The sequence below is a fragment of the Adiantum capillus-veneris genome, chromosome 27 (genome assembly GCF_014529385.1).
Source record: "Adiantum capillus-veneris isolate H3 chromosome 27, ASM1452938v2, whole genome shotgun sequence".
Taxonomy (NCBI): domain Eukaryota; kingdom Viridiplantae; phylum Streptophyta; class Polypodiopsida; order Polypodiales; family Pteridaceae; genus Adiantum; species Adiantum capillus-veneris.
The window spans coordinates 45,122,190-45,132,612 of record NC_140957.1 but is presented as its reverse complement, the minus strand read 5'-3'; the positions used below and the strand labels follow the sequence as shown (position 1 = coordinate 45,132,612).

Here is a 10,423-nt window from a genome sequence, read left to right as displayed (position 1 = left end):
GACAATACACTAGAATTATGTGGGTAAGCCACACCTCCTACGTCATGATGAGCGTGATTGTGCGATGGTAAGCCCCCCACCCTGCAACATGGGGGTCATTGGCTCGAATCCTTGGGGGGGGGGGGAGTGGATGGTGAACTGCATATTTTCTCCTTTCGACCCTAGTTTATTTCTAGTTCACCCCTAGTTCACTTGTTGATGATGGGACGATGCAATCGTTCCCACATTGCATCGGGTAACAAGAACCATAGATCCCTCCTCAAGGAGCCCATGTGAGATAGTGCCAAGCAATTAAAACATATCTTTCACAATCGTTATTATTACTCCTTTCTAGCTTATCCACGGTACAGGAACAAGGTACCACCTTGGAGTCTTGTACATTCTCGTTGTGAATATATATTGAGTCAAACTAAGGTAGGGGAGAGAGACAGAGCGCGCGCGCGAGAGATTGTGTGTGTGTGTGTGTGTTAATTAACGATTTCCTATACGAAGGACATTGCGTGCACGAAGCTGTTGACTCTTTCATGCTGCGGATGGATTAACACAGAGGGCTCCATTTAAGGCTTTGCTTCAGCTTTTAAGTGCTTCATTTTAAGGCCAATATGTCTAGGTGTGCTGCTGGCCTGCATGTTAAAGAAGGCTTTCATTGTCAGGCTGATCTCTGGTAGAGATGTGCTGGATGTATTGTGATTTGTGGACAGCATTTTGCAGTAAATATAAATGCAACTCCATTGCCATCAACAGATCATGCTCTCTTTTGGTCTTTCTACTGAATGGACAGGTTGGCTAGGGTAATTTCCTGTTTGTGCTCCCTGCCTATTAAGAAAAGCTTTTTTTTGGAACGGACGAAGCTACCACAGCGTTCACAGTTTGCCATTATGGCTTCTTTATAACTGATGGAAGAAGATCCACATTTTCTAGGTTTGAGAAGACCACCATCACCACTAGCTTCAGCCCATAGCTCCTGCCCATTGTCGCCAAGCTACAGTAACTCTGCCAATATTGCCAAAGACAGTTCTTTAAATCAATTGGATGACAGCTTAAACTTTCAAATTCTCAGCTCCAACCTCCAGAGCTTGATTTCTCCGTTCTTTGATAACAAATTCAGTGATGTTCTGTTTTATGTTGCCGGTCATCCTGTGCCTCTCCATCGTTGCATCCTCGCTGCACGATGCCCCTTTTTTATGTGCTTATTTTCCAAGGACGCTTCTTACCTAGCTTCTCTTGCTCCTATTGACGAGTCCGTCAACAAAACCTCGCCGAAGTTAAAAATTGATCTGGGCAGGCTTTTTGATACCTATCCTGATATTGGCAAAGTTAGTTGTGAGGCTTTCATGACCACCATGGAATTCATCTACAGTGGAACACGAACTCTTCCGGCTATACCTTGCATTGAAGATGAATGTTTGCATGAAGCTTGCAGGCCAGTTGTGGGCTTTTCCATTGATATGCTTGCGCTTGCGTCATTGTTGGACATCACCGCCCTGAAGAATTTATGGCAGGTATGACTATACTCAGAACTTTTTGAAGAGTATCTAGATGTCTTGAAATTCAGCTATTACATATCCATTATTTTGGGGCATCTTAATAAGGGCATGAATCTATCTTCTAAATTTGAAGTCAGCAAAGAAGAAATGGGTTTCTTTTCTTGGCTTTTAGATTGGTGGTTATAAATTGTGTTGTAGAGGTATCCATCTTCATGTGACTCTTGCCAACATCAATTACCACACACGAGACTTTGGAAATAACTAATAATACCATAGACTCCATCAATGGCTTGCATGCATACTCCTTGCCCACTTCTCCCGGTAGGATTGTCCCATACCACCCCATTCAAGAGTGGAGGAACCTGTTAGAGTGGACCATCACATCCCATGAGCTCTAGTGGTTTTGTGTACTTTGCCAGGTCACATGGAGAGAGAGTAAGAAGTTGTGGAGAGAGAGAGTAAGAAATTGCTTTGATACCAATGCTAGTGCTCCCCTAGGATCCATCCTGCACACATGACATGACACAAACCAGACACACACATAAACCAACATAAGGGTGTGATCTGACTCACCTTCCTAGCTATATAGCCTAACTGCCTCAACCCCGGGCCCGGGAGCCTAAGGATCGGCAATGCCAATAGCCTACGGCCCAGATTGGGTGTTTTGGCAAGCAATGTTAAGGATCTGTAGTTCAAGTATGGTGATCGCATAAGCTAGCTAAAATATGAGCTCAGATAGGACTCCTTAACTGAAGGACCTAGTTTACATTGACATGACAGTACGTAAGCGTTATCAGAAGCAAATACCGCTCTAGCAATGGAAGGGGGTCTTGAGAGGGTTGGTTGAGACCCCATGCAGTTTGATTGCCTTCTTTCTCTCCGTGTCTCTTTTCCTACTTATAACCGTCACCTCTCTCTCTCTCTCTCACACACACACACACACAAAATACCACTCGAAGGGGGCCTTGAGAGGGTTGGTTGAGACCCCATGACAATTTGATTGCCTTCTTTCTCTCCTTCTCTCTTTCCCTATTTATAACCGTCACCTTTCTCTCTCTCTCAACCCCTCTTTGTGTCTGTAACCTAGCCGCTTTGTATTGTCATCCCTCCCCCTCCCCCTCCCCCGGGCGAGGGGCTGCCCTGCGGGGAGGCATTAAGCCGCAGCCTTGTCCCCAACTAGCTTGCGACTTGCATACCTTGAGCTGCCCTGCAACATACGCATCCGTGCATCTCGAGCGGCCTCTCTTAGCGTTGCTCCGAGCATTCATGGCTATGCGGCCTCATCCCGAGGCAAGCTCAGCTTCGTCGGGGTCGTGGCAACACCCCCAAAGATGGACAGCATTGCCCGCTGTCAGAAGACTGTGACAAACACTAATCTTATTTGTTGGTTTCCTTCCCTTGATTTTTATTTAATTTTTGGGGCCCTCCTTTTGAAGTCACAAATGGCCGGATGGTTGTATGGCCAGTGTCAAACAGCTGGTGTTCGAAAGTTTCACCCGCAGCAGTGAAGGTCAGGTCGCCATGAGATGGTTGGGATCGGCATTGAAATCTGAGTAGTAAAAGGGTGGCTAGGCTCAGTGGAAGTCATTTAGGCCCCACGCGAGACATCATAAGTTGGTGGATACAAGGAAATCAACTCAAAGCGGCAAAGTGGATACTTGGCGGCTCCAGAGCAATGTGCCAGACACCACGGATTGCACCAACACCTATGGAGGCTTTGGTCAAGTTGATGATGGAGATAATGCTACAACAAGAGGCTCAACGTGCCACCATGGATCGAAATTGTGAAGAACGAAGGTGCCACCATGGATCGAGATTGTGAAGAACGAAGGGCAGCTATGGAGCTTGAGCGTGAGCAAGCGCGCGAAGCTCAACGCTTAGTGGCCTAAGAAAGAAGGGTAGCTATGGAGCTCGAGCGTGAGCAAGCACGCGAGGCTCAACGCATAGCGGACGAAGAAAAGCGAGCAGCTATGGAGTTAGAGCGAGAGGCGTAGAGGGATCAACGCATACAGGAGTTGGTCCTATAGGTACTCTCCACGACAAGCGAGCCACTCAAGGAGGCCGGCGAGTCATCACATAGCACAGGTAGTGGCGACGACTCCAACAATCCAGTCACTGAAAAGTTGATGTTCAGTAAGTATGATGGTAAGATGGATGCTTCTGTGAATCAATCTTGGTTGCATCAATTTAATGCTTACTTTGCGACTAACAAGAAAACAAGTAACAATAAAGTTTTGACGGCTGTCATGTATCTAGCAGGTGATGCCATTAATTGGTATCAAGCTTGGCAGGAGTCATAGTTGGCTGAGCATCTTGAGTATGCCAAGGAAGGCGTACCCCTCTCTTTTAGTTGGTTTGACTTCCAAGACAAGCTCAAGGGGCGCTTTATGCCACCGCAATACCTAGATCGGTTAAAAGAAGATTGGCGTGGTCTTAAGCAAAATGGCACTCTTGGTATGTCTCTTTCTAACCATATTTTGCAGATTGGCACCCAATTGCGCAAATCGGATGCTGAACGAAAAGAGGCTTTCCTTTTCGGGTTAGACGAGTACATCAAGTTCGATGTGCAAGTTTTCAACCCTACGGACTACTATAACACCGTCAAAATTGCTTTGACATAAGAAATGAAGCACAACAAAGGTAAGCCGAAGGAGAACAAGTTGAGTACCTCTTAGAATCAACTGAACGGTAAGGCCACTTGTAAGCAGAATGGTAATTCTTCTTCTCAGTCTTCTTCTATACCTAGAGCACAGATTCTTACAATGATGATAAAGAAAATGCTAAAACTCAAGAAACCCCTCCGTTGACACCCGATGAAAAATTTGCTCAAAGAATTTTAGGAGGTAGGTTAACTCTTGAATAACAAGCAGCATATGCACGAGAGGAAGATGTTTTGAATGTCACACTAAAGGTCACATTAAAAGAGTTTGTCTTAAGAAAGCACCTAAAGAACCACAGAATCCACATCATCTTTTAATGCACTAAGTGAAAGCACTAATGTGTCCAAAGTTTCTCATGATCATGTAGATAAGTGTCGCATGCAGTGTTATGGTCATGTGAATAGTAAACGCATTGTGATCTTGCTTGATTCGGGTAGTATGCATGATGTGATTAGCAATTCTCTCGTGACGAGCGCACGTTTAGAAGCTCTTCCAATAGATCCCATTGTGGTCTCTGGTTTTGCTCCTGACATGCACTCTTCTGTCACGCATGAATGTCTTGACGTGACAGTGTTAGGTCAAAATGTCGGTTTTTGTCAAAGATTTGTGGTTTCTCCTCTCAAAGGATGTGATGATTTTTGGCATCAAGTGGTTTAAAGGTTATAATCCACACATTGATTGAAAAGAAAACTCTCTCTCTCTCTCTCTCTCTCTCTCTCTCTCTCTCTCTCTCTCTCACATACACACACACACACACACACACACACAATTGAAGGAGCAACTCCCGTGGTTCTTCGCCGTGACAAGAACATTCTGTCTTTGCCATTAATCTCACTTTTATGTTTCGAAAGAGGGTACAACATGCAATCTCATAGTTTCTCTCAGTACCCAGTCCCACAGTCTAGGAAAGAATCAATCATTGCATGAAAATGAATCTTTCTGTCATTCCTTCTCCGAAGCATGACACACATTTTTATTATGTTAGAGATGTGATTGTTCGTCGGGATCACCAAGCTGCTTGAGTCTATACCGAGTACACCTTGGGGTGATCGTCAAGCTAGATGGTTCCAGTCTTGTGAGCAATTTGGTGGTTTGGATGGTTGTGTTTCTAGTGAAGCTAACCTCATTGCAGATATGATCAGTCACGTAGGACCGATCTTGGTTCTCAAGTCGAGGTCCAAAGAACCCATTCAAGAAGTATTTTTTCCTCACATGATTAGTGAGTACACATTGTTCAAGTCTCTCATTCGTTACGGTCTCTTGTATTTTCGTCACTGTCTTCATGTGTTACTTTTTCCTAGGCATGCCATATTGTACGATGCACATGATTCACTCACGGATGAGCATGGATGTATGCAGATCATTTTAGAAAAGATAAAGAGTTTGCATTCAAGGAATTCACAATGTTTCACGATTGCCCGTTTTGTCGGTCGATTTTGCATGTTCATTCCTTGGCATGACACAGTCACAACAAAAGCATGAGTACGATTGTCCATTGAGCATTGGCATTTCCGTTGTGGTTTGCCACAGTCGACAGTTTTAGGTAGAAAGGTCAAGTTTCGAGCGCACTTTTGGCACGAGTTTGGTGAACGGTTTGGCACGCCGTCACATTGTTCATCTGCATTTCATGCACAGTCATTTAGGAAGAATAGTCCTTTTTCAGTCTTTCGACAAGGAACGGATATGTTTATGGTTTTGTGTTTCAAGTGGTTTCAGGGATATTCCTCAGAGGAGATTCTTGAAGAAGGTGGACCCGAAATCATAGACGAAGTTAGAGCATTGGAGCCGCAACAGATTATTCTGTGTAGCTTTCAGTTCGGCCCAAAGAAGCAAGCATTGCAGACTTTCTTGAAGTTCAAGTATCGCGCGACCCACGTAGCAGAGTGGACCGGCGAAGAGTTCTTCACAGACTCTCACGAGTTGTTGGCGGACAATATGGAAGCCATACAACTCAGTACCAATACCTCACCTTGAAAAAGGGGGGATGTCACGTGCACATCTAACCCTATGTGCATGTGAACAAGTTGTCCTACTTCAAGGGTTTATGTAGACTAGGAAGTGTTCTGGCCCTCTTTGTGAGCCTGTACGCAAGCCGTGCATGTCCATGCACTTAGAGTAACTGCATACCCTCTAATTACACAACCCATTGTAACCCAATATGAGCATTTTTTACCGCATGAACCCAATTCCCAAAACTGCATGTGAACCACCTCTTAAGTGGCATTATTATTAATAAGTGACTCACTTATTATTATCATTTTCCAGACTGTGGGGGCTCATCTTGCACTGCTTGACCCAACACCTACCAGCCTATATAAGAGGACCTAGGGCACCCAGTAGACAACAGAAGAGGCTGCATAAGACAAACCTCTCCTTAGCAGACCCAGCGAGGCTAGCGTTGAGAGAGAGAGAGAGAGAGAGAGAGAGAGAGAGAGAGAGAAGAGAACACAAAACGCTATGAGTGAAGAGGGGACGATCAGCCCCCCATGATTACCAGAGCAAGAAGACCCGTACAATGATCGGAGATAATGAAATGTGTACCCCCCTGCCCCCATATATATGAGTGCCCAAGGTGGGCGTCCAACTCAAGTGGACGACTGGCCCCAAACTAGGGCTGCCGGACAAGGTATAAACTATGCTATGGGTGGCCAACTCGGAGACACTAGCCATACAAGGAAGTGCCCTTGACTTGTGTGAAGCAGCAAAGTGGTGTAAATTTAACACCCCCTTCTCGCAGCACCTGATGCTGAACAAACCGAGTGAAGCCGAAGATGTGAGGCAAATGATGAAGATGTTTGTTGCAATGTCCACTGAAGGAGACTCCATGAGTGTAGCAGTAGTCTGGGGTGTCCTAACCTTCGAGGGATCTCCATGGTAAAGTGCCGTCACGAGCAGTGTAGCAAACTGTTGTACTCCGTCGATACAGGGTGAAAATACTACGTGAAGGTCCCGAGTTGAGTGTGAAAACTCCTCCTCGTAAAAGAAGTGCCAATAGGCCTACACTAGGATCTGTGGTGTTTGTAGTCAAACCGTCTGGAGAAAACGGGGAAGCCCAAGAACCGTCATGAGAATGACCGGAAGGCTGTCAATGCATGAACCTGCAACCTAGTGTGGCCATGTGGCTAAGCTGTGTAAAACTCCAAGAAGGCCAGATGTGACAATTTGCGCCGTAAACATCCTCCGAAACAAGGAAAGCTAGACTAAACAGTCTGCACTGTAGAAGCTACCGTAAGCTGCATGTCACAAACTGGTGACATGGGAACCCTAGAAGTTGTCCCAACTTATGGATAGGGACGAGGGATCCCGGGGACACATAGAAGTTAATTATAGCACGCTGCCCTGCTGAATGGATACCCGAAAATCACGCTGAATTGTTGACGTGGCAGGGCGTACAGACTTTCGCGTTTTACACTAGCTGTACGGATCTCCGCTTTTTACACTGACTATACGGACAGATTCCGTAAAACGCGCTGACAACTTTTTATGGCAGCTTTTGGGCTTATTGCTTTATTTTTAAAAGCTTTTAAGCTTTTAATTTCGGGGCTCTGCTTTTGGGCATCCCTTGTAACAATAAATAAGTAGGCAGGGCCTCACTTCAGAGAGCATCTGGACGCAGAGTCTGAGAGTGAGACCCAACCACGCAGTGTACTTTGCGCAACAGATTAATACAAAAAGAAATACCGAAAGGGGCGCCAGTTTTTGGGCCAATATCTATAGGCACGGAACTCCGCCGGGCCGTGTCGAATCAATTGTGAACTGTGAACTGTTTTGAAGTGAATTCCTATTGGGGCGTGGTAGAATCTTGACTTGGAGTGTCCAAGCCTGTTATAGTGGTATCGGAGCGCGGCCAATTTCTCTTCTACCGGGAAATCCGATCCTTTTTACGCGGCACTTATGAATGTAGACAGAGATCAGTCGACTTTCTCTGCATCCGGAGATGCGGGAAGAGATCACGAAGAAGATTCACGCGAGGAGTACGGCCCGCCTCGGCCTACTGAAGCGGAGCTTGAAGAGATGGAGCGTCGACGATTGATTGACGATGCAATAAAGATGATGGTAAATTTTGCGAAGGACCCGAAATTTGCAAAATTTATGACTTAGACCTCCTTCGATGAGGTGCATTCACAGTGGCGGCAAACCATAGAACCACCCCTCAAACCGGCACTCAAGAAACCTCCTTCTCCAAGGATGTTTACAGAGCAAGAATTAGAAGAGGTGGTTGATACACGAATTTCTCAGCTTTTTGACGCGCAGAACAAAAACCAAAAAGCATGACAAAAAGCAGAAGAAAGGCACTGACTTCCCAGGTTATTTGGGTCGTCAGTCTACTTTTGCCTCGGCAAGAAAGCAGAAGAAGCATGTGCAATTTGAAGGAGTACCCAGTTCTTCTTCTTCTTTCTGACAGTTCTTCTAGCTCCTCTGACTGGAGTGAAGAAGACAAAAAAGGGAAAAAGCGAAGCAAAAAGCAAAGATTCGGAAAGGGCAAGAAAAAGGCAAAGAAGTCTAAATTTCGCCTAGTTGTTGACAGTTCTACAGAGGACTCGTCTTCGGATAGTTCGGACTGTGACGACAGCAGCTTTTATGCAAAGAAGAAGAATGTCTATAAAGCCAACCAGTATGACTTTCTGGAAGATAAAAGCAAGAAAGTCGGAGAGTTTAAGGAAGGTGGACAGTCAATTAAATTTGACGCGTTTTGAGGATATAGAGATGCTTCGAAGGCTTTGGTCTTCATACAGCAGTTTGACATAGCTTTCTTTGGAGGGCGTTACTTAGAGCACTCCAAGATTCGGAGGGCTACCTCTTACTTCAAGGGAAATGCTTGAACTTGGTGATCCACGCTTCTATTGAACAAGACAACGCTAATTAAATGGCTAAAATTTAAAAGGCTTTTTATTTCTTCTTGGTTGACTTGAGAGTACGAACGCGACATACGAACTGCTTGGAACCATCTTCGGATGACCAAGAAGGATACATTGGACGCATATTGCGAGAGATTCTGGAGCTCTTTTCTACCAGCCTCTTCATTTAAGAAGATCTTGTTTAAAGAACAGATTGAGCGGTTTACCTTGGGACTTCCTACAGAGATCTGAGATCACTGCTCAGAGCAAAAGTCAGATTCCATTCAGGAACTGATGAGTCATGCGAAATGGGGTTTTGCCATTCAATCAGGCAGTTTGACATACCCCACACATGAAATCATGACGCAAAGGACCGAACAGACTTCGAACAATGAAAGTAGAAAGAAGAAGAGCAACCCAGAAAAGAAAGAAAAGGATGCATGACCCAAGCTCACTCTTCGAGAGAGAGCTCTCTACATCAGAGAGGGGAAGTGTTTTGAATGTGGGGAAACTGGGCATATCTCCGCGAAGTGCCCTAATAAGGCACCAAAAGAACAGGATGAAGAAAGGCCAGAGAGTTCGAAAGCAGTTGAGGAACGTGGTAGAAAAGGCAGTTGAAAGCAGAACTGGTACCACGTTGTGTGGGGCCGGAACCGAATCAAATGAATGAAAGTACAAAACTTTGCCACTTTTAGGGCAAAGTGAAAGATCATGAAGACCTCTTTTTCTTGGATGAAGAAGCCAAGGCAAACTTCTTTTCACTTGAATTGGCGGCTCTATTTGGAATTACGCCCGACAGGCTGAGGCCATCGGTGGAGGTAGTTCTAGCGGCACCCGGACGAGATGTTGCCATCACACTGATCATTGGCAAACTTCGTTTGCAATGCCAAGGGTGTTTAGGGCACGAGGATATCTACATAATTCCCTTGGGAGGTTGTGACGTTCTACTCGAAATCCCTTGGTACCACAAGAACAATCCCGTGGTTGACTACCGGGCCGAGAAAGCGACTTTGATAAATGAAGGGCACAGACATTGTACTTGATGAAATTCAGTTTCTTTACTTTCTAGAAAGAACTGAATGATGATTGAAGGTCGAATATGTTTTGACCTCGAAAAAGAACGCCAAGATTTTCTTCACACTCATGCCGATTGCTTTTCAGAGGGCTTGCGAGGCGAGTTACCACCCGCTCGTCCTGAAGATCATACCATTGATCTGAAGATTATACCATTGATCTGATACCTAGAAGCACACCACCGAACCGGCCACCTTACCGTGTGAGCCGAGCCCAGAACGAAGAAATTATGAACCAAGTGAAAGACCTCTTGGAAAAGGGTCTTGTCCAGCCTAGTACTTCACTGTACAGCTCTCCAGTGTTGTTGGTTTTGAAGAAAGGCGAATCTTGGAGAATGTGCATCGATTATAGAGCTCTCAACAAA

General features: G+C 45.3%; 1 protein-coding gene across 1 annotated transcript in view; it reads left to right on the top strand.

Annotated features, from left to right (window-relative positions):
* The first annotated feature begins 321 nt into the window (after positions 1-321).
* LOC147421879 (BTB/POZ domain and ankyrin repeat-containing protein NPR1-like) overlaps positions 322-10,423 on the top strand; it is a 54,792-nt gene continuing 44,690 nt past the window's right edge. Inside the window, exon 1 of the mRNA XM_086503433.1 lies at positions 322-1,502. Within this exon, the coding sequence (XP_086359559.1) occupies positions 897-1,502 (606 nt within the window). The 5' untranslated portion in view covers positions 322-896. The remainder of the gene's footprint in view (positions 1,503-10,423) is intronic.